Raw genomic sequence first — 24,781 nt, 5'->3', positions numbered from 1 at the left:
ACTATAGATGTTTGTTTGGGAACTTTTCACTGATTTGGCATTGTTATTTTTTATTTGATTTTGTTTAATTTATCTTTGATTATTTGAGCTGTTCTTGCCATAATATGGACTTGGGGTTTTACCAAATAGGGTCTGTCTTCTGTATACCACCCCTACCTTGTCACAACACAACTGTTTTGGCAAACAGTAAAAATAAAGAAAAACCTTGGAATGAGTAGGTGTCAAAACTTGTTTAAAAAAATAAGTGTCCCTTTTTTCAGGACCCTGTCTTTCAAAGATAATTCGTAAAAATCCAAATAACTTCACAGATCTTCATTGTTAAGGGTTTAAACACTGTTTCCCCTGCTTGTTCAATGAACCATAAACAATTAATGAACATGCACCTGTGGAACGGTCGTTAACACACTAACAGCTTACAGACGGTAGGAAATTATGGTCACAGTTATGAAAACTTAGGACACTAAAGAGGCCTTTCTACTGACTCTGAAAAACACCAAAAGAAAGATGCCCAGGGTCCCTGCTCATCTGCGTGAATGTGCCTTAGGCATGCTGCAAGGAGGCATGAGGACTGCAGAAATAAATTGCAATGTCCGTACTGTGAGACGTCTAAGACAGCGCTACAGGGAGACAGGACGGACAGCTGATCATCCTCGCAGTGGCAGACCACGTGTAACAACACCTGCACAGGATCGGTATTCAGAACCACAACCAAAGAGTTCCCTAACCTCTCTTCAACATTTTTCCAATGTTTTCTTAACATAATTCAAGTTGGTTTAGCTAACTCAACTAATTACTAGCTTCAAAAGAGGTCAGGGCTTGAATGAGATGAGGTCACCGTACTGTGGCAGGTGAGAGGAAGGCCATAACATCAGAATGGGGGCCATTTTGGTTTAACGTGTCTCTCTGCTCTACAGCCAGTGCAGGCTGACTTGTAAAGTCTGCAGCCCAAGGAGCCTGGGCTGGAACGCAAGATTCCTGGGGATTGGCCAGCTGGGCTATATCTACTAGACATTCTATTGGCTCGGGTCACATATCTGTGCCATGCAATATCGTAAAAGTCTGCGTTTCACTCACCGGCTGAATAGTTTGTCATAGCCCAGTCTGAGAAGTGATAGCCTATCTTCATTTCCATCCCTGACTGGGTGTGTAGTGGTCAGGGGGTCCTGGTAGGTCTGTGGCCCCTGGACATGGGGTCTGGGCAGGCTGGGTGTGTAGTGGTCAGGGGGTCCTGGTAGGTCTGTGGCTCCTGGACATGGGGTCTGGGCAGGCTGGGTGTGTAGTGGTCAGGGGGTCCTGGTAGGTCTGTGGCCCCTGGACATGGGGTCTGGGCAGGCTGGGTGTGTAGTGGTCAGGGGGTCCTGGTAGGTCTGTGGCTCCTGGACATGGGGTCTGGGCAGGCTGGGTGTGTAGTGGTCAGGGGGTCCTGGTAGGTCTGTGGCCCCTGGACATGGGGTCTGGGCAGGCTGGGTGTGTAGTGGTCAGGGGGTCCTGGTAGGTCTGTGGCCCCTGGACATGGGGTCTGGGCAGGCTGGGTGTGTAGTGGTCAGGGGGTCCTGGTAGGTCTGTGGCTCCTGGACATGGGGTCTGGGCAGGCTGGGTGTGTAGTGGTCAGGGGGTCCTGGTAGGTCTGTGGCTCCTGGACATGGGGTCTGGGCAGGCTGGGTGTGTAGTGGTCAGGGGGTCCTGGTAGGTCTGTGGCTCCTGGACATGGGGTCTGGGCAGGCTGGGTGTGTAGTGGTCAGGGGGTCCTGGTAGGTCTGTGGCTCCTGGACATGGGGTCTGGGCAGGCTGGGTGTGTAGTGGTCAGGGGGTCCTGGTAGGTCTGTGGCTCCTGGACATGGGGTCTGGGCAGGCTGGGTGTGTAGTGGTCAGGGGGTCCTGGTAGGTCTGTGGCCCCTGGACATGGGGTCTGGGCAGGCTGGGTGTGTAGTGGTCAGTGGGTCCTGGTAGGTCTGTGGCCCCTGGACATGGGGTCTGGGCAGGCTTGTTGGGTGTCGCTACTGATTGTAGACAATCAGCGATAAATGACTCAAGGGCACAGAGTAGTAAGGGTTCTGCTCCGTATAGTGACAGCTTTGAAAGAGTTTAACTTCGGGCCAGAGGGCAAGAGTTTCCCCTTCTTGTCCTGCAGGAATAGAATTTACCCCACCTCCACCCCACTTACCCTGCACTGTCAACAACCACCTCTCTTATGAAACTTCCAGACACTCAGGTTGCAGTATTTATTCAATATTTTATTTAACTAGGCAAGTCAGTTCAAATTCTTATTTACAATGACGGCCTACCAAAAGGCATCCGGCCTACCAAAAGGCATCCGGCCTACCAAAAGGCATCCGGCCTACCAAAAGGCCTCCTGGGATAAATAAAAATATAGGACAAAACACACAACACTACATAAAGAGACACCACAACATTACATAAAGAGAGACCTAAGACAACACTACATAGAGGGACCTAAGACAACACTACATAGAGGGACCTAAGACAACACTACATAGAGGGACCTAAGACAACACTACATAGAGGGACCTAAGACAACACTACATAGAGGGAGCTAAGACAACATTACATAAAGAGAGACCTAAGACAACACTACATAGAGAGCTAAGACAACACTACATAGAGAGAGACCTAAGACAGCATTACATAAAGAGAGACCTAAGACAACACTACATAGAGACCTAAGACAACACTACATAGAGAGGGGGCGTCATGTAAGAAGACAGACAGTAATGTAGTGGATAATGTTATAATGTAGCATTTCTGTGTATTTAGCTTATTCAATGTGCTATTAATTTATTGGTTTTATATTATTGGTTGTTGTTTAGCCTCTACAGGCTACACTTCCAGCTAACATCCAAGACATCAGACATGTTGTTTAGCCTCTACAGGCTACACTTCCAGCTAACATCCAATACATCAGACATGTTGTTTAGCCTCTACAGGCTACACTTCCAGCTAACATCCAATACATCAGACATGTTGTTTAGCCTCTACAGGCTACACTTCCAGCCAATACATCAGACATGTTGTTTAGCCTCTACAGGCTACACTTCCAGCCAATACATCAGACATGTTGTTTAGCCTCTATAGGCTACACTTCCAGCCAATACATCAGACATGTTGTTTAGCCTCTACAGGCTACACTTCCAGCCAATACATCAGACATGTTGTTTAGCCTCTATAGGCTACACTTCCATCCAATACATCAGACATGTTGTTTAGCCTCTACAGGCTACACTTCCAGCTAACATCCAATACAGCAAACATGTTGTTTAGCCTCTACAGGCTACACTTCCAGCTAACATCCAATACATCAGACATGTTGTTTAGCCTCTACAGGCTACACTTCCAGCCAATACATCAGACATGTTGTTTAGCCTCTACAGGCTACACTTCCAGCCAATGAATCAGACATGTTGTTTAGCCTCTATAGGCTACACTTCCAGCCAATACATCAGACATGTTGTTTAGCCTCTACAGGCTACACTTCCAGCCAATACATCAGACATGTTGTTTAGCCTCTACAGGCTACACTTCCAGCCAATGAATCAGACATGTTGTTTAGCCTCTATAGGCTACACTTCCAGCCAATACATCAGACATGTTGTTTAGCCTCTACATACACTTCCATACATCAGACATGTTGTTTAGCCTCTACAGGCTACACTTCCAGCCAATGAATCAGACATGTTGTTTAGCCTCTATAGGCTACACTCAGACATGTTGTTTAGCCTCTACAGGCTACACTTCCAGCCAATACATCAGACATGTTGTTTAGCCTCTACAGGCTACACTTCCAGCTAACATCCAATACATCAGACATGTTGTTTAGCCTCTACAGGCTACACTTCCAGCTAACATCCAATACATCAGACATGTTGTTTAGCCTCTACAGGCTACACTTCCAGCTAATACATCAGACATGTTGTTTAGCCTCTATAGGCTACACTTCCAGCTAACATCCAATACATCAGACATGTTGTTTAGCCTCTACAGGCTACACTTCCAGCCAATACATCAGACATGTTGTTTAGCCTCTACAGGCTACACTTCCAGGTTTCCAACAGCAGGTCAGTTCAGCATTCAGAGCCTTTAAGAACGTTAGAATGTAATACTCCATGTGGATATTCAAAGCTTTTTGTGTTGACATATTGTCCTGTAGAACAGAGCAGTGAGTTGTCAGAAAGCAGTTTGTATTAACTCTACTGGCTGTGTTGATGTTGACGATAGAAGAAGGGAATCTACTGAGTGAACTGTATGTGTATCGCTGTATGTGTATCGCTGCAGAGCGTCTTTAGGGAGAGACACAAGGAGAACCAGAGAGCTTCTCCGGGAGATGGGTGTGGACTTACCACCCCAGGTATTGGACAGGTACCTCTTCAGATCCCTCCTCCTCCCTACCCCCCCACCCCCACCCCCTGGTATATATCTCCCTCCCATAGATTCCTATAGAGACTCTCTGCTTGTCCTGTCCTGTTGTCATCCATAGTCCTCATAGCCACTCGTTCATTCAGACTGAGACAGGGACCAAGAGGTGTAGATTCATCCTGGAGTCAGTGGAGCACACAGCAGCAGCACTGCTAAACCTCAGCGCCAACATGTTGTATCTGGAGACGGGGACGCCCACGTCGTACAGCGAGGTAAGGCCCAGGGAGGAGGCTCCTACTGGGGCATCAGGGACCACTAACATCCCCTTGGCTCCATGGAGCTTCGACGGTAGTGGGACAGATGGAATATTTGATGTCAGGCCTCAAACTGAAATACCTAATAGAACTGTTACTGCCACTTTTATATGTTAGATTTCACCCCATGAAGTCAGTTTGATATGTTTTGGGCTCTGAGGTTATTGGTGGATTAGGGCTTAGTGCCGGTATAGAGCTTCATTTAACAAAGGAATATGTTTTAGTAGTTAAAAACCATAAGTGGTCATTTTAAATCTGTCTGTGGGACTCGCACACAAACAGAGAAAGATGTTTTGGCGACAGATTCCTCTTTGTTTGCGTTTCGATTTAGTGGCGTTGTGTGTGTGTGTGTGTGTGTGTGTGTGTGCAGGGGAATGTCAACACCTGGAGTGTTTGTTGAATAGAGGAAAAGGTGCTATATGAAATGGCTGCTCTGCTCCGCTACCCTGTCCTGTTGAGATGTGGAATGGATAGTTCTAATTATAATAGTTCTAGTTCCATTAGTTCCTGTTCCAATAGTTCTAATTATAATAGTTGTATTCCAATAGTTCTAATTATAATAGTTCTAGTTCCAATGGTTCTAGGTCCATTAGTTCTAATTATAATAGTTATATTTCCATTAGTTCCTGTTCCAATAGTTCTAATTATAATAGTTCTAATTATAATAGTTCTAGTTCCAATAGTTATAGTTATAATAGTTCTATTTCCAATAGTTCTAATTATAATAGTTCTATTTCCAATAGTTCTAATTATAATAGTTCTAGTTCCAATAGTTCTAGTTATAATAGTTCTATTTCCAATAGTTCTAATTATAATAGTTCTATTTCCAATAGTTCTAGTTATAATAGTTCTAGTTCCAATAGTTCTAGTTATAATAGTTCCATTTCCAATAGTTCTAGTTACATCAGTGTTTTCACCTTCATCTGACAAGACTGTGAATGTTCAGTAATTATGTAATGGATAGTATTGCTTTTCTGGGATTTTAGACTGATTTTGATTATCTGCTGAATTGTAAAAACACAGAACAGAATGAAAATAGATATCATGTCTGATTTATCTCCCCAAATGATCCTGTAACTTTGTGTGAATTGGTATTGTGTATAAGCCTAGTTGTGGCTTTGATAAAGATTATTCCTGTGATTCCATTTCCAGACAGAAGATAAAATGGTGGTTGATGGGTGGATTTGATGAGCCTTGCAGAGCAGTGCTCTTTTCACGTTGTATAAGGAACAGAAAAATGTACATTTTACATGGAAACAATATAGCCTGAAATAATGTGCCATAGTTCAGGTGGTTGAATGAAATCAGGTAAAGAATGTCAAATGTTTGTGACATTATGAAGCTAGATTGATGCATTCTAAACTTATTTGGGGTTATCCAAAATGGAGCCAAATATAATTGACGGGAAACAGAAATGTGTGGTTTTAAAGCTGTTTTGGCGGTTTGAATTACAGAAGGGAGTGAAATAAGGATCTCTTCTAAAATGACCATCTGGAAATGCGTCCAAATATGATTGTTTTCGAGACAGAAGTGACACAGTAGAAAGTTCTGTTTCTGTTGACAACAACAGATAATGGTGACGACAACTAGTCACTGTGATTATATTCAGTATTCAGGCTTTTTGTTTATTTATGATCCTGTTCTATTTCTGGATCATTTGTCAAATATTTGTCAAATATCACAATTTGTCAAATATCACTTTACTTTGAACAAGTACAGTTATTTCTGTAGTGGCCGTGCTTCTACACCTGCATTGCTTGCTGTTTGGGGTTTTAGGCTGGGTTTCTGTACAGCACTTTGAGATATCAGCTGATTGTCGAAGGGCTTTATAAATACATTTGATTTGATTTGATTTAGTAGCCCTGAATATTTTATATTTCTGGAATTCATAGTTTCTCATATTTTTATGACAATTGTTATCTTGATATTTTTGTAATATGCTTTTTTTTGGGGGGGGGGGGGCAGATTAACACTTCTGAACTGTGTTAATGTCATTAAACATAGAAAGAATCCTATTTTATTTGTTCCATTATGTTATCTGTTAAGACTACAGTCTCCTGGTGTCAATCTGCTACTCTCCACCCCTTCTAGGATGGCCGTTAGAGCTAAACAGCTCTGTCTGGTTGATCATCTAAAACCCACCATTCTTAGCGCTCAGGGTGTCTGTCTACCTAATACCTGACGGCTCTACTCTGCTGGTATAGGACTGGTATCAACACACACAGTGGATGGCCGTAGATAAGAGGATTTACCTGAGACCTCTGAACCCCCTTCCTGTGGGTTTTAATCTGGGGACAGGTAACCCAACGGTCCACAGGTTTGGTTTGTAATGCTCTCACAGTCTCAGATTTCTTCTGAAAAGATAGTTGGAATGGGGGCAGGGGAAATCCATTTTTTTTTTTTAATTTGTAAAGAGATTGAAATATAAGTGTTTTTATGTATTTAACAGTTTAAGAATGAACCGTCATCCATATTCTGTTTTTAAACAGGTGATAAGTAGGGGACTTTTCTTGTGAAGTCATAAATAAAAAGGAGTTGGTATCCGTAAGGATCACTGATGGCTTCTCAGATTCGTAAGGATCACTGATGGCTTCTCAGATCCGTAAGGATCACTGAGGGCTTCTCAGATCCATAAGGATCACTGATGGCTTCTCAGATCCGTAAGGATCACTGATGGCTTCTCAGATCCGTAAGGATCACTGATGGCTTCTCAGATCCGTAAGGATCACTGATGGCTTCTCAGATCCGTAAGGATCACTGATGGCTTCTCAGATTTGTAGGGGGCAGATTGCAGGTGTGACAGGTCAACTCTTTTAAGTTTACTGAGCAGGAGTTCTCTCTGTCCACCTATATCCCTTCTGGCTGTGTCCCAAAGATCCCCCTGTTACCTACATAGTGCACTAATTCTGCCATTTGGGATGCAGCCTCTGGGTAAAGTATCAGGTTCCTCCCTCTTATCTTTCCAGGGAGCCTCCAGGGACATCAGGAATGGGGTGGGCCAGGCGCTGCTGTTTTAGTCGCCGCTCGTAATTACTTTAATGGTGTGTTGTTGTAGATACAATCACCTGCTCTGCCCACCCCAGCAGGTATACAGTACTGCTTGAAAGTTTGTGAACCCTACAGGTCTGGTCATTATTTTAGCTAGAAAATATTTAAATAAAAATCCTTATCCTTATCTAAAGACATTCCAAGTAAATGACATAAAAATAAAAATATATTTTTATTGTTTATTTAACAAAGGTGGTTTATTTAACAGAAACTCAGATTTGATGTGTGCAAAAATATCTGAGCTCCTTTAGTCAATAGCTTGTAGCACCTCCATTAGCAGTGACAACTTGGAGCAAACGTCTCCTATAGCCAGTAATCAGTCTATGACATCTGTTTCTGACCACACCTCCTTGCAGAACTTAGCCAATTGTAGTGAGGTTTGAGGGGTGTCTGGCATGAACTTCCCGCTTCAGGTCCTGCCACAGCGTCTCGATTGGATTTAGGTGCAGGACTTTGGCCAATCCAAAACACAAATCTTCTTTCTCCTGAGCCATTCTTTGGTAGATTTGATTGAATGCTCTTTGGCTCGTTGTCTTGTTGAAATATCAATTTTTGGCCCAGCTTTAGCTCCTTGACTGATGGCATGACGTTCTGTTCCAGAATCTCCTGGTGTACCTAATAATTCATGGTTCCCTTAATGATGTAGAGTCATCCAGATCTAGAGGAAAAGCAGCCCCAGATCTTGACATTCCCACCACCATGCTGGAATGTTGGGATAAGGTTCTTTTGGTGGTAGGCAGTGTTGGGTTTTCGTCAAACTTAGCGATGTTGATTGACCAAAAAGGTCCATTTTAGCCTCATCGGTCCATAGAATGGACTTCCAGAAACCTTTTTTTAGGTTTGTCCAGGTGGTCTCCGAGAAAGTTAAGACGGGCAGTTTGGTTCATTTTTGACAGCAGAGGCTTCCTCCTAGCAACCCTACCATGAATGGTATTTTTGATTCAGCGTTCTTCTTATTGTTGAAGCACAGTTACCCAAGATGCAGCAAGGGAGGTCTGGGAGGTCTCTAGATGTTTGGGTTGGCTTTTACCCTGATGTATTATCGTTCTTGTGGCTCTTGGGGATATTTTGGAAGAGCGTCCACTTCTAGGTCGAGTTGCTGTCATGTTAAAGACTCTCCATTTGTAAATGCTATATTATCACAGTGGAATGATGGAGTTGAAATTATTTTCTATCCTTCCCCAAACTGATGTCCTCTGACATCTCCTTTCCTCTCGGTATGGTGTGCTTTCCATTCGCCTGGATGGTTAAACACCAAACTGACCCAGGGACCACCTCCACCCTTCAGACTGACCCAGGGACAACCCACACCCTTCAGACTGACCCAGGGACCAACTCCACCCTTCAGACTGACCCAGGGACCACCTCCACCCTTCAGACTGACCCAGGGACCACCTCCACCCTTCAGACTGACCCAGGGACCACCTTCACCCTTCAGACTGACCCAGGGACCACCTCCACCCTTCAGACTGACCCAGAGACCACCTCCACCCTTCAGACTGACCCAGGGACCACCTCTCCCCTTCAGACTGACCCAGGGACCACTTCCACCCTTCAGACTGACCCAGGGACCACCTCCACCCTTCAGACTGACCCAGGGACCACCTCCACCCTTCAGACTGACCCAGGGACCACCTCCCCCCTTCAGACTGACCCAGGGACCACCTCCACCCTTCAGACTGACCCAGGGACCACCTCCCCCCTTCAGACTGACCCAGGGACCACCTCCACCCTTCAGACTGACCCAGGGACCACCTCCACCCTTCAGACTGACCCAGGGACCACCTCCACCCTTCAGACTGACCCAGGGACCACCTCCACCCTTCAGACTGACCCAGGGACCACCTCCACCCTTCAGACTGACCCAGGGACCACCTCCACCCTTCAGACTGACCCAGGGACCAACTCCACCCTTCAGACTGACCCAGGTACCACCTCCACCCTTCAGACTGACCCAGGGACCACCTCCACCCTTCAGACTGACCCAGGGACCACCTCCACCCTTCAGACCACCTCCCCCCTTCAGACTGACCCAGGGACCACCTCCACCCTTCAGACTGACCCAGGGACCACCTCCCCCCTTCAGACTGACCCAGGGACCACCTCCACCCTTCAGACTGACCCAGGGACCACCTCCCCCCTTCAGACTGACCCAGGGACCACCTCCACCCTTCAGACTGACCCAGGGACCACCTCCCCCCCACCTTCAGACTGACCCAGGGACCACCTCCACCCTTCAGACTGACCCAGGGACCACCTCCACCCTTCAGACTGACCCAGGGACCACCTCCACCCTTCAGACTGACCCAGGGACCCCCCCCCCCTTCAGACTGACCCCGGGACCACAGTGCAGGTCAGAGGAGAGGCTGGGATGTATTCTCCCCTCGGGCCAGGTCTAAGGGCCAGGTCTAAGGGCCAGGTCTAAGGGCCCGGTCTAAGGGCCCGGTCTAAGGGCCAGGTCTAAGGGCCAGGTCTAAGGGCCAGGTCTAAGGGCCAGGTCCTCTTCTATTCCTCCCTGGGGCAACGGTCTCCTCTGGTTCCTGTCATTTATTGGCAGTTTTAAAGTTCTGAGGTGATCAATTGCCTCATGCTGCCTTGTATAGTAATAGCTATAAGCTATTGCAAGGAGAAGGGGTCCGATTTATTGACCTCCCCTGTCTCTGAACTTTCTCCTGGTGGTAAAGAGTTAGTAACAATAGAATAAGCAGCATCACTTTCACCAGAGAGGAAACGTTACCAGTTAAAGTAAGCCTGATCTTTGGTCATGTCAAATAATGAATTGGGACTACTGTATCTCAGATGAATCTGATTGGTTCCAACCCGTATCCTAAATAGCCCATATAAATGCATATGGTTCCAAAACTATGGCAACTGATTCATGGAGAGAGTGGGACTAAATATAAGACTATTTTTAAACTGTCAAATCAAAACAATTTCAATGCACATACACATAGATGTAAAATCTTAATTTGACCAGATTCTCCCAGCAGGAAAATAATCCTACAGCGACAGGAAATGGGAATTATTGTGAGGATTATAATTCGTGGACATTTTTTATAGGGGTTGATACATTTTTTAGTCAGGGTAAATCAAGTCTGACATTTTTAGTCCGGGTAAATCAAGTCTGACATTTTGTTTTTAAAGTTAGCATTTCCTGCATCGACAGGGTGGCCAACCGGGTGATCAAGCTAAGATCCTACAGTAGGTGTCTAGTATGTGCCAAACCAAATAGTCATGATACAACATTCACTATGAATACCAGCAGTAATGATGCTGACCTATTGAGTGAGAGCTGCTGTTTGCATTTGAGGAATCCCTGATATGTGTGTCTCTGCATACTCACATCATTTGGAATCCTCCTGTGGAATCGACAGGCTATCACTCTGAAGGTCAATAGGGTAGCAAGCACTCTGGCCTCGTCCACTACTTTTAACCACAGCACTATGGGCTCTCAGACAACCCTATGGGGCCCCGGTCAAAAGTAGTGCACTACATAGGGAATAGGGTCTAAAGTAGTGCACTACATAGGGAATAGGGTCTAAAGTAGTGCACTACATAGGGAATAGGGTCTAAAGTAGTGCACTACATAGGGAATAGGGTCTAAAGTAGTGCACTACATAGGGAATAGGGTCTAAAGTAGTGCACTACATAGGGAATAGGGTCTAAAGTAGTGCACTACACAGGGAATAAGGTCTAAAGTAGTGCACTACATAGGGAATAGGGTACCATTTGGAATTAGTTTTCCCACCGGTGCTAAGATTCTGAAATGTTGACTCCAGAATCTGCCTGCCTTTTAGACGAAGAAAAACTCAAGAGACCTGGAACAGAACAGACTGCTTTCCATTTGAGCAGCAACTTTTTCACCAGCTTTATTAAAAGCTGTTGAGGACATCAAGGCCTTTTTTGATTGTGTTCGTGCGTCCCAAATGTCACTCTTATTTCCTATGTAGGGTGTAATATAGTGCACTGATGGCCAAAAGGAGTTGACTATAAAAGGGAAGAGGGTGCGTGCATTGTGTTTCTGCCTGACCTCCGCCCCCAGGGGCTGGGCCTCAGAGGGCTAGGAGGAGTGCATTGTGTTTCTGCCTGACCTCCGCCCCCAGGGGCTGGGCCTCAGAGGGCTAGGAGGAGTGCATTGTGTTTCTGCCTGACCTCCGCCCCCAGGGGCTGGGCCTCAGAGGGCTAGGAGGAGTGCATTGTGTTTCTGCCTGACCTCCGCCCCCAGGGGCTGGGCCTCAGAGGGCTAGGAGGCGTGCATTGTGTTTCTGCCTGACCTCCGCCCCCAGGGGCTGGGCCTCAGAGGGCTAGGAGGCGTGCATTGTGTTTCTGCCTGACCTCCGCCCCCAGGGGCTGGGCCTCAGAGGGCTAGAAGGCGTGCATTGTGTTTCTGCCTGACCTCCGCCCCCAGGGGCTGGGCCTCAGAGGGCTAGGAGGCGTGCATTGTGTTTCTGCCTGACCTCCGCCCCCAGGGGCTGGGCCTCAGAGGGCTAGGAGGCGTGCATTGTGTTTCTGCCTGACCTCCGCCCCCAGGGGCTGGGCCTCAGAGGGCTAGGAGGAGTGCATTGTGTTTCTGCCTGACCTCCGCCCCCAGGGGCTGGGCCTCAGACGGCTAGGAGGAGCAGGGCTGTAAACGGAAGGTTGTTTTTAAGAGCAGCTAAAGGGGTGATTTAAATGGCTGCTGTATTGCAGTGGAATCAGACCTGATTTTAAAGGGAAGAGGAAGAAGGGGCCTGAATATCTCTCTTTTTAAGGGTTGATAGCTTCCACTTCCACTCAGTTAAATATTCAAGCTGACTTTAGGTGGTTCCCTTGTTTCAAATTGGAATCCATAGTCCTGGTATGAAGTGGAACCTCTTTGGCCATAGTCCTGGTATGAAGTGGAACCTCTTAGGCCATAGTCCTGGTATGACGTGGAACCTCTTAGGCCATAGTCCTGGTATGAAGTGGAACCTCTTAGGCCATAGTCCTGGTATGACGTGGAAACTCTTAGGCCATAGTCCTGGTATGAAGTGGAACCTCTTAGGCCATAGTCCTGGTATGAAGTGGAACCTCTTAGGCCATAGTCCTGGTAGGAAGTGGAACCTCTTAGGCCATAGTCCTGGTATGAAGTGGAACCTCTTAGGCCATAGTCCTGGTATGAAGTGGAACCTCTTTGGCCATAGTCCTGGTATGAAGTGGAACCTCTTAGGCCATAGTCCTGGTAGGAAGTGGAACCTCTTAGGCCATAGTCCTGGTATGAAGTGGAACCTCTCACGCCATAGTCCTGGTATGAAGTGGAACCTCTTAGGCCATAGTCCTGGTAGGAAGTGGAACCTCTTAGGCCATAGTCCTGGTATGAAGTGGAACCTCTTAGGCCATAGTCCTGGTAGGAAGTGGAAGCTCTTAGGCCATAGTCCTGGTAGGAAGTGGAACCTCTTAGGCCATAGTCCTGGTATGAAGTGAATCTCATCATGGCATCTCATCCACCTCCTGTCAACTCTCCACCTGAATGGCGTTGATGTCTGGTCTCTGGCATCAGGCTTTTCATTTAAAAACACCAGGTAGCCAGGTAGCTACTAGCGTGTGCATGCACACACACACACACACACACAAACACACACACACACACACAAAGTTCCAGGATACACACTAGTCCCTAATCTCTGGTGGACAGACTATGTTAACATAAATGGTAGCGTAGAGCTGTCCTGATGCAACGGGGTGAGTGAGATAATGAGCAGCATTAGTTCCAGTGGTTCGGACAGATCACAGTTTCTCAGGGGTTTAGTGTCTTTCGGACGGGGAGGGGACATCCAAGGAGAACCCTGGATCCTCGTTCCATCTCTTCACTTAACACGTATCGACCCAGAACTTAATCAAGCATACGACCAATTACGCAAGATTAGTTCTGGGTTACCCAAGATGAATGAGTCCCTTGCTGATGTCGTTAGCATAATAAGCTTATCTTAGACCATCTGATCCTAACCAGGCTAGCCTTTAGCCTGTGGATAATCTAGCCTAGTGATCTGATCCTAACCAGGCTAACCTTTAGCCTGAGGCTAATCTAGCCTAGTGATCTGATCCTAACCAGGCTAACCTTTAGCATGAGGCTAATCTAGCCTAGTGAGCTGATCCTAACCAGGCTTGCCTTCACCCAGAATGAATCCCAAATGGCACTCTATTCTCTAAATAGTCTACTACTTTGGCCAGTCCTATGGGCACCTTATTCCTTTATATAGTGCACTACTTGGACCTTGGTCAATAGACCTTGGTCAATGTATCACTGTGAAGGCGTGTGTATCACTGTGAAGGCGTGTGTATCACTGTGAATGAGTGTGTATCACTGTGAAGGAGTGTGTATCACTGTGAAGGAGTGTGTATCACTGTGAAGGAGTGTGTATCACTGTGAAGGCGTGTTTATCGCTGTGAAGGCGTGTTTATCGCTGTGAAGGAGTGTGTATCACTGTGAATGAGTGTGTATCACTGTTAAGGCGTGTGTATCACTGTTAAGGCGTGTGTATCACTGTGCAGGCGTGAGAAAACCTCCTACTGTATGTTGGATGGAGGGTATGCTTTCTCCAGTACGGAGATATCTTCCCGTGTGTGTGTGTGTGTGTGTGTTCCCTTCACAATACACTTGTCTCCTGACACCTGCCCGGTCTAACCCGGACAGGCTCTTCAGAGACCCAGTGTCATTGTTTCCAGGGGGTTGAGCGGACTGGTGGAACACAGGCCCAAATCCTAAAGCATCTCCCCTGGGGCGGCTTCTGTGTTAGGTTGAGGTTAGCTGGGATGACTTCCCTCAGGTGCTGTTTCTGTGTTAGGCTGAGGTTGGCTGGGATGACTTCCCTCAGGTGCTGTTTCTGTGTGTGTGTGTGTGTGTGTGTGTGTGTGTGTGTGTGTGTGTGTGTGTGTGTGTGTGTGTGTGTGTGTGTGTGTGTGTGTGTGTGTGTGTGTGTGTGTGTGTGTTTGTCACCTGGCACACAGCAAGCAGCACCTGGTGATGTGAGTGGGAGGGCGTGTGCTGGACAGCTGTGTGGGACAGGGGACCGTGCAGCCTGAAATAAACAAGGGGCCCTTGACTGCCTGTCTGTCCTGCAGAGATTAATGGGTGTCTAAAGAGACACCTCGGACTGGAATGTGCAGTTTATAAATGGAGTGGAATGGAGGAGCAGAGTGGATAGAGCTGGAAGGAGGGAGGGAGGGAGAGGGAAGGGGGGGGGCAGGGGGGGAGGCAGGGAGGGGGGGCAAGGAGGGAGGGAGACGTGGCGCAGAGTGGATAGAGCTGGGAGGAGGGAGGGAGAGTGAAGGGGGGAGAGGCAGGGAGGGAGGGAGAGACAGAAGGGGGGGAAAGGAGGGAGGGAGGGAGGGAGAGGGAGACGTGGCGCAGAGTGGATAGAGCTGGGAGGGGGGGGCAAGGAGGGAGGGAAACGTGGCGCAGAGTGGATAGAGCTGGGAGGAGGGAGGGAGAGGGAAGGGGGGAGAGGCAGGGAGGGAGGGAGATCGAAGGGGGGGAGGCAGAAGGGGGAGGGAGAGGGAAACGTGGAGCAGAATGGGGAGGAAAGAAAGGAAGCTGGCTGAGGTCCAGGGAACATTCTCCCTCCTCTCAACAGGTGGCCATTTTGATTGTCAAGCTACTCCGGCTGTGTGAACCCTGTCCTCTCAGTCTCTAGATGTTGGCTCTCTTATACAGTAGTAGCTACAGTTAACTGTTTACTTGTACTGGCAGATAGTGTCTATTTTTGTGTATGGAAAGTCTATAAATCTAAATTTAACAACCATAATAATAGACTTCAAATACCGGTAAGAAAACAGATCTGAGTCTGATCAACAAGCGGACTGTAGAATAGGTTGGGAAATCTCACCTGGGAGCTGTTTCCCCAGTACTGTGGCGGTGGTATCATTGTTCAACTAAATTACTGGGAAGGAGCCATTGATCTGAGGAGGCTGATCAAATCAGATTTTGTCACGTGTCAAATACAACAGGTGTAGTAGACCTCACAGTGAAATGCTGAATACAACAGGTGTAGTAGACCTTACAGTGAAATGCTGAATACAACAGGTGTAGTAGACCTTACAGTGAAATGCTGAATACAACAGGTGTAGTAGACCTTACAGTGAAATGCTGAATACAACAGGTGTAGTAGACCTTACAGTGAAATGCTGAATACAACAGGTGTAGTAGACCTTACAGTGAAATGCTGAATACAACAGGTGTAGTAGACCTCACAGTGAAATGCTGAATACAACAGGTGTAGTAGACCTCACAGTGAAATGCTGAATACAACAGGTGTAGTAGACCTTACAGTGAAATGCTGAATACAACAGGTGTAGTAGACCTTACAGTGAAATGCTGAATACAACAGGTGTAGTAGACCTTACAGTGAAATGCTGAATACAACAGGTGTAGTAGACCTCACAGTGAAATGCTGAATACAACAGGTGTAGTAGACCTCACAGTGAAATGCTGAATACAACAGGTGTAGTAGACCTTACAGTGAAATGCTGAATACAACAGGTGTAGTAGACCTTACAGTGAAATGCTGAATACAACAGGTGTAGTAGACCTCACAGTGAAATGCTGAATACAACAGGTGTAGTAGACCTTACAGTGAAAAACTTCTGAATTTTCAGAATGTGGGGGGGGGGGGGTGACATGGAGGGTCTACCAGAATGTGGGCGGGGGGGGGGTTGACATGGAGGGTCTACCAGAATGTGGGGGGGGGGGGGGGGGTTGACATGGAGGGTCTACCAGAATGTGGGGGGGGGGGGTTGACATGGAGGGTCTACCAGAATGTGGGGGGGCGGTTGACATGGAGGGTCTACCAGAATGTGCGGGGGGGGTTGACATGGAGGGTCTACCAGAATGTGGGGGGGGTTGACATGGAGGGTCTACCAGAATGTGGGGGGGGTTGACATGGAGGGTCTACCAGAATGTGGGGGGGGTTGACATGGAGGGTCTACCAGAATGTGGGGGGGGTTGACATGGAGGGTCTACCAGAATGTGGGCGGGGGGGGGGGTTGACATGGAGGGTCTACCAGAATGTGGGGGGGGGGGGGGGGGTTGACATGGAGGGTCTACCAGAATGTGGGGGGGGTTGACATGGAGGGTCTACCAGAATGTGGGGGGGGTTGACATGGAGGGTCTACCAGAATGTGGGGGGGGGGGGGGGTTGACATGGAGGGTCTACCAGAATGTGGGGGGGGGGGGGGGTTGACATGGAGGGTCTACCAGAATGTGGGGGGGGGGGGGGGGTTGACATGGAGGGTCTACCAGAATGTGGGGGGGGTTGACATGGAGGGTCTACCAGAATGTGGGCGGGGGGGGGTTGACATTGAGGGTCTACCAGAATGTGGGGGGGGGGGGGGGGTTGACATGGAGGGTCTACCAGAATGTGGGGGGGGCAGTTGACATGGAGGGTCTACCAGAATGTGGGGGGGGGGGGGGGGTTGACATGGAGAGTCTACCAGAATGTGGGCGGGGGGGGGTTGACATGGAGGGTCTACCAGAATGTGGGGGGGGGTGGGGGTTGACATGGAGGGTCTACCAGAATGTGGGGGGGGCGGTTGACATGGAGGGTCTACCAGAATGTGCGGGGGGGGGGGGTTGACATGGAGGGTCTACCAGAATGCGCGGGGGGGAGCGGTTGACATGGAGGGTCTACCAGAATGTGCGGGGGGCGGTTGACATGGAGGGTCTACCAGAATGTGCGGGGGGGGGTTGACATGGAGGGTCTACCAGAATGTGCGGGGGGGGGGGGTTGACATGGAGGGTCTACCAGAATGTGCGGGGGGGCGGTTGACATGGAGGGTCTACCAGAATGTGCGGGGGGGGTTGACATGGAGGGTCTACCAGAATGTGCGGGGGGCAGTTGACATGGAGGGTCTACCAGAATGTGCGGGGGGGTTAGTCTGTTGACATGGAGGGTCTACCAGAATGGAAACGATGCTTAATTAATCAGGAACTCTTGTTACTTTCTGTTTACTGGACATGTTGATGGAGACACTATGTTTCTAATCTACAGTATATAAGTATTCATTATTTATAACCTTTTTATTAGGGAAGGTAAAACCCCTGATGAAGGCTATGGGCCGAAACACGTTGGTTTTTACCTTTTTTAACAGAACTATTTTAAAATAATTTCATCATCGGCTTCAGTGTTTCTATAGCAGGGTTTCTTAAACTATGGGATCGGGGGTCACAGGAGGATGGTACATTTCTAATTTTTTGAAAAAAGTTTGTAGACTATACAGTATGTCTCAGCTGACATACGAGTCCATAAATATTGCTCATATTACTGATAAGAAACAATAAGAACATTCAGAACAAACACGATTGAAGATTATAATCTTGGCTTCTTCCAGATACTGTTGACCTACAGAAAGAAAACCGGTATTTCTCCCTCAGCGGGGGACTCCCCTCACAACAACAAAAAACACATGTTTTACAAACACGTGTCAAAAAATAATCACATAAACAAATTTCAGGTTAAAAAAAATATATATATATATATCTCAGAAACTTGGTTTTCACACATTTTATTTCTCACATGCTTTGTAAAAAGAAAAGCAGGCTAACAGTGAAAAGTTTACTTATGGGCAGTTTCACATGACTTTTTTGCCGTGAACAAATCATGTTTAAAATGGCATGTGGGGGAAAAAGAGACAGACACTTCTGTTTCACATGTGGTTTCCCAACATTTTTCGTGTGATATAAATTTCACGTATGTTTTTGTAGCTGGCGGGATTGTCTGGCCGTTCAGCCAAGAGGGCCAACACACCTGTTTAAGTCACATGTGGGGCTACCTGGCCGTTCAGCCAAGAGGGCCAACACACCTGTTTAAGTCACATGTGGGGCTACCTCGTCACGTGACCGTGCACAACCACCCCCGACTCATGTCCGCTACACTTTCACGTGTGCTTTCTTTTTTGCGCACTTTAATGTCAACTTTAGCTGTCAAACGATGTAAAACATTTTTAATCATGTTTAGTGTACGATTTGCTATGGTTCATCCGAAATTAATAATTTACTCAAATGAAGCTGTAATTTTAAGATTGTTAACGGATTAACTCTGACGGTGGTAATTTTAACAGGATAAATGAGGAGACATGGAGCGCTAACTGCTCAGTGTTTTTCACTTCTTCTAACTGTCACCAAGTAGGAAGACGAGAGGCGGTAAAACTCCAAAATAAGAAATCGTTATTTTTTTAACACACTTTAAGTATTATTTTCAGGTAGGCTAAGTTACCTTTTTACAGAATTAGCAATTCCACATGGGGACACATTGCTACTGCTACTATGTTAACACCTTTTCACATGTGAGGAGAACAACCCTATTTCACTACCACATGTCAAATTCAGATCTCATCAATGTGATTTTATTAATTTTTTTACATGTGATTTTAATTTTTTACATGTGAACTTGCAATTCCACATGTGAACGTGAAATTTTTCACATGTGAAACTACATACCGGATTTTCACGTGAACGTTTTTAACATGTGAACTTTACATTTTAATACATGTGGAATTGAAATTCACATGAGGTGACAAGGTGGTGTTAACATGTGAACTTTACATTTTAATACATGTGGAATTGAAATTCACATGAGGTGACAAGGTGGTGTTAACATGTGAACTTTACATTTTAATACATGTGAAATTTAAGCTCGACATGTGAAAATACGAATTTAACGTGTTTTTTTGTTGTTGTTTTTGTTAAATGTAAAGGGCTCTTCTCACCACCATATCTTACACAAGGCCAGGAGTTTGGCCATTGTTAGCCCCTGTCAGCCAATACAAGTTACCTGACATGTTGACACATAACTACAACTCTGCTGGTCCCTTAAGGCTATTTCAGCACCTCAGCCACTCTGTCACTTTGATCAGATCCACCATTTTCATTTAACCAGCTGACAATGAACCAAGGGTAATCTGTCTTCAAACATTCATTTAAAAAAAAAAAAATCTGCAATCTGTGGAAATTGAGTTTCAGACTGATCTGTGAGCTCTAGACTGAAACGTTGTAACATTCTCCTGTTACGAGTCATTTCTAGGAGACATTCCTGTGTTTGGTGTGTCCCCCCATCTTCTCACCTCTCTCTAATAACAGCGCAACAACCTGGCCCCTTGAGCAAGGCTCTGTGGCCCTTAAACCCCTAAAAACTACTCCATGTCCACCGTAACATGGCTGCCCTCTGTTCCAACCTGTCCAACCTCTGTGTGTATTTTGGCGTGATTTGGAATAAAGTGGAAGTGGAATTTTTTTCCATTGGACCTTGGTGTACAATTGGTCATTTAAAGTTCTCTCTGTCTGTCCAGTCACAGTATACCAACCTGGGGCTGCTGAACAGCATGGATCAGAACATCCAAAATGGCGGCTCTACCTCCACCAGTCCCTACAACAACGACCATGTCCAGAACAACGTGTCAGCTCCTTCACCCTACGCCCAGCCCAGCTCCACCTTCGACGCCATGTCCCCCTCCCCGGCTATCCCCTCCAACACAGACTACGCCGGGACACACACCTTCGACGTCTCCTTCCAGCAGTCCTCCACAGCCAAGTCTGCCACCTGGACGGTAAGAGTTCATGTCAAATCAATATTTTTTTTTGAAGTTGATTACTTAATTGTAAAGTGCATTTTTACAATGAGTCTCAACACACTTTACAGATTCCCATTAACACCAGTCACAATTGTATCTATTACCTCTTAACAATGACAGATGTTCTGTTTGGAAATGCATTCGTTCCATTTATTATCCAATTGAATGTCTACAAAAAATTATGTCAAGTGACTCAACATGATTTTAATTCACCATTATTTGTGTTGGAAGTAGAATTCTGCGATGTCTAAGGAATGGTTGACTGATGTGTTCTATCACGAATGGTTGACTGATGTGTTCTATCACGAATGGTTGACTGATGTGTTCTATCACGAATGGTTGATTGATGTGTTCTATCACGAATGGTTGATTGATATGTTCTATCACGGACCCACCCCCACCTTATGAGCAAAACATTTTAGTGGTCCCACTCTTGACAGTAAAAATAAATGTGGAGTTCCTTTCCTGCAATTCTACACATTTTGCCATGGGGCAGAGAGAATATTTTGTCATAGGGAGGAGAAAGATGTTGTAATATGATATCGGAGTGACTAAAAAAATCAATGGGGGCTCCCAGGTCGGTAATTCGACCACGATTACTACGAGTTCAGATCTGACTAGACTAATTTACCAATGTAAAAAATGTTTTTGCTGACATGTGCTAATCCAGTGACTGACATAAGAAGAGAAACGTTTAGAAATTGCACCTTGTGTATTCTACTATTCTCTCAATATGAAGTTAATACCCCGAAAATACAAAATATTTTTACTCTACAGTGCTCTGTCATTGTGACAATGCTATAGTGACAGTGACAGCTGAGTCCCACCTGCACACAGCTTGTTTATGTTTAGAACCACCATGACCATGCATTCTGGCTCCGTGGCCATACTGGCTCTGTGACCATACTGGCTCTGTGACCATGCATACTGGCTCTGTGACCATGCATACTGGCTCTGTGACCATGCATTCTGGCTCCGTGGCCATACTGGCTCTGTGACCATACTGGCTCTGTGACCATGCATACTGGCTCTGTGACCATGCATTCTGGCTCCGTGGCAATACTGGCTCTGTGACCATACTGGCTCCGTGACCATGCATACTGGCTCTATGACTATGCATACTGGCTCTGTGACCATGCATACTGGCTCTGTGACCATACTGGCTCTGTGACCATGCATACTGGCTCCGTGACCATGCATACTGGCTCTGTGACCATGCATACTGGCTCTGTGACCATACTGGCTCTGTGACCTTGCATACTGGCTCTGTGACCATACTGGCTCCGTGACCATGCGTACTGGCTCTGTGACCATACTGGCTCCGTGACCATGCATACTGGCTCTATGACTATGCATACTGGCTCTGTGACCATACTGGCTCCGTGACCATGCATACTGGCTCTATGACTATGCATACTGGCTCTATGACTATGCATACTGGCTCTGTGACCATGCATACTGGCTCTGTGACCATGCATACTGGCTCTGTGACCATGCATGCTGGCTCTGTGACCATGCATACTGGCTCCGTGACCATGCATACTGGCTCTATGACTATGCATACTGGCTCTATGACTATGCATACTGGCTCTGTGACCATGCATACTGGCTCTGTGACCATGCATACTGGCTCCGTGACCATGCGTACTGGCTCTGTGACCATGCATGCTGGCTCTGTGACCATGCATTCTGGCTGTGTGGCCATACTGGCTCCGTGACCATGCATACTGGCTCTGTGACCATGCATGCTGGCTCTGTGACCATGCATGCTGGCTCTGTGACCATGCATGCTGGCTCTGTGACCATGCATGCTGGCTCCGTGACCATGCATGCTGGCTCCGTGACCATGCATGCTGGCTCCGTGACCATGCATACTGGCTCCGTGACCAAGCATGCTGGCTCTGTGACCATGCATGCTGGCTCTGTGACCATGCATACTGGCTCCGTGACCATGCATACTGGCTCCGTGACCATGCGTACTGGCTCTGTGACCATACTGGCTCTGTGACCATGCATACTGGCTCCGTGACCATGCGTACTGGCTCTGTGACCATACTGGCTCTGTGACCATGCATGCTGGCTCTGTGACCATGCATACTGGCTCCGTGACCATGCATACTGGCTCCGTGACCATGCATGCTGGCTCTGTGACCATGCATGCTGGCTCTGTGACCATGCATACTGGCTCCGTGACCATGCATACTGGCTCTGTGACCATGCATACTGGCTCTGTGACCATGCATACTGGCTCCGTGACCATGCATACTGGCTCCGTGACCATACTGGCTCCGTGACCATACTGGCTCCGTGACCATGCATACTGGCTCCGTGACCATGCATACTGGCTCCGTGACCATGCATACTGGCTCCGTGACCATACTGGTTCCGTGACCATACTGGCTCCGTGACCATGCATACTGGCTCCGTGACCATACTGGTTCCGTGACCATACTGGTTCCGTGACCATACTGGCTCCGTGACCATACTGGTTCCGTGACCATACTGGCTTCGTGACCATGCATACTGGCTCCGTGACCATGCATACTGGCTCCGTGACCATGCATACTGGTTCCGTGACCATACATACTGGCTCTGTGACCATACTGGTTCCGTGACCATACTGGTTCCGTGACCATACTGGTTCCGTGACCATGCATACTGGCTCCAGGCCGTGTCATGCCATGTACCGTTATGTAAAAATCGAAAGTCAAGCGCACCGTTCCTAGCAACCAGGTGACCTGCTCCATAACTCGCCTGCAGGTGGAGAGGTCGACCATCAGTATTAATAATTATCGGAAATAATAATTTGGTTGGATCAATTTGTCTCTCTCCTATACATTGGCTGTGTACTTCAAGTGTTGCATCTCTCTTGTGAAATCAGAATATTCATGGGAAACTATGTGGCTGAACCAGTTCTACATGGTACTATACCACTGTACTACAGGAAAGGGTTCTGGTTCAGCTAAGCCATCAATCCCCTGTTTGTCAGATGGGAGGAGGGAGTGCTGTAAAAACCCGTGGGCTTATTGCCTAAATATCAACCAACGGTAGGTCATGAGTCAACTGACGAGACACAGGGGCCATCTGTGGGATAGGGACATTTACATTTACCCAATTCCAACCATCTCTCTCTCTCTCTCTCTCTCCCACGCTCTCTCTCTCTCTCTCTCCCACGCTCTCTCTCTCTCTCTCTGTCTCTCTCTCGTCCCTCTCAACGTTACAGCACAGGAACATGCGTCTGTGTGGAGAACTGGGAAAGAGGGAGGGGGGGGGGTGAGACTACTCTGGATTATAAAGTCACACATGATGCCAATATTTATCTGATGCTTTGGTCTGAGCTAATTATGAGGATGACTAAGTCAATGACCTTTTGGCTTATAATAATGCTTAGGCTACCTTCCATACACAACAGGAAGATGCATGATGGAAATCAATGCACAGTAAAAAAAATAGATATAATAATAATTAAAAGTGGTACGACGTCGTTGTTCATCTGAAGTGCTTTTACTGATTTTGGAATGATTTATGACAATGATGTTTTGGTTCATTCAACCTGTTCTATTCAATTGGACTGATGTGTTGAATTTATTTGATTTCAATGTCGACACGGATTCACATGTACCTGAATGTAATACTTGAGACCCGACGTGGAAGCCGAGCGGCTCCGGATCCATAATTCTAAATAATGTCACGGGTCTGGGTCAGATCTGATATGAATGTCACGGGGTCTCGGGTTTAGTTTTTAAATGACTAGTCCAGATGGATCCGAACAAGACTGCTGAAGAGAAATTGTATAATTTAGGCACTAAAGTAATACTGCAACAAATGTAGCAAAGGAATTAACTTTTTGTCCTGAATACAAGGTGTTATGTTTGGGGCAAATCCAATACATTACTGAGTGTGCAGCAGTTTTTCAGGATAAAAAATAAACAGAATGGAGCTAAGTCAAAATCCTAGAGGAAATCCTGGTTCAGTCTGCTTCCCACCAGACACTGGGAGATGAATTCACCTTTCAGCAGGACAATATCCTAAAACACAATGACAAATATACACTGGAGTTGCTTACCAAGAAGACAGTGAATGTTTCTGAGTGGCAGAGTTACTGTTTTCTCTTAAATCTACTTGAAGATCTATGGTTGTCTGGCAATGATCAACAAACAATTTGACAGAGCTTGAAGAGAAAAGTTGAAAAGAATAATGGGCAAAGGTTGCACAATCCAGGTGTGGAAAGATCTTAGAGATTTACCCAGAAAGACTCACAGCTGTAATCACTGCCTAAGGTGCTTCTACAAAGTATTTATTTATTTCACCTTTATTTAACCAGATAGGCTAGTTGAGAACAAGTTCTCATTTACAACTGCGACCTGGCCAAGATAAAGCAAAGCAGTTTGACACGTACAACAACACAGAGTTACTCATGGAATAAACAAGCGTACAGTCAATAACACAATAGAAAATCTGTATAC

General features: G+C 46.7%; 1 protein-coding gene across 6 annotated transcripts in view; it reads left to right on the top strand.

Annotated features, from left to right (window-relative positions):
* LOC139415385 (tumor protein p63) overlaps positions 1 to 24,781 on the top strand; it is a 93,647-nt gene that overhangs the window by 21,926 nt on the left and 46,940 nt on the right. For 4 of the 6 annotated variants that reach the window (XM_071163722.1, XM_071163579.1, XM_071163651.1 and 1 more), the window contains exon 3: positions 20,034 to 20,291. In XM_071163722.1, the coding sequence (XP_071019823.1) occupies positions 20,034 to 20,291 (258 nt within the window). Of the gene's footprint in view, positions 1 to 4,463; positions 4,644 to 20,033; positions 20,292 to 24,781 lie in introns of those variants that run through there. The other 2 variants (XM_071163832.1, XM_071163793.1) reach the window with 2 other exon arrangements.

Source organism: Oncorhynchus clarkii, chromosome 1, assembly GCF_045791955.1.
Source record: "Oncorhynchus clarkii lewisi isolate Uvic-CL-2024 chromosome 1, UVic_Ocla_1.0, whole genome shotgun sequence".
Classification (NCBI taxonomy): domain Eukaryota; kingdom Metazoa; phylum Chordata; class Actinopteri; order Salmoniformes; family Salmonidae; genus Oncorhynchus; species Oncorhynchus clarkii.
This window is presented reverse-complemented; position numbering and strand designations above follow the sequence as displayed.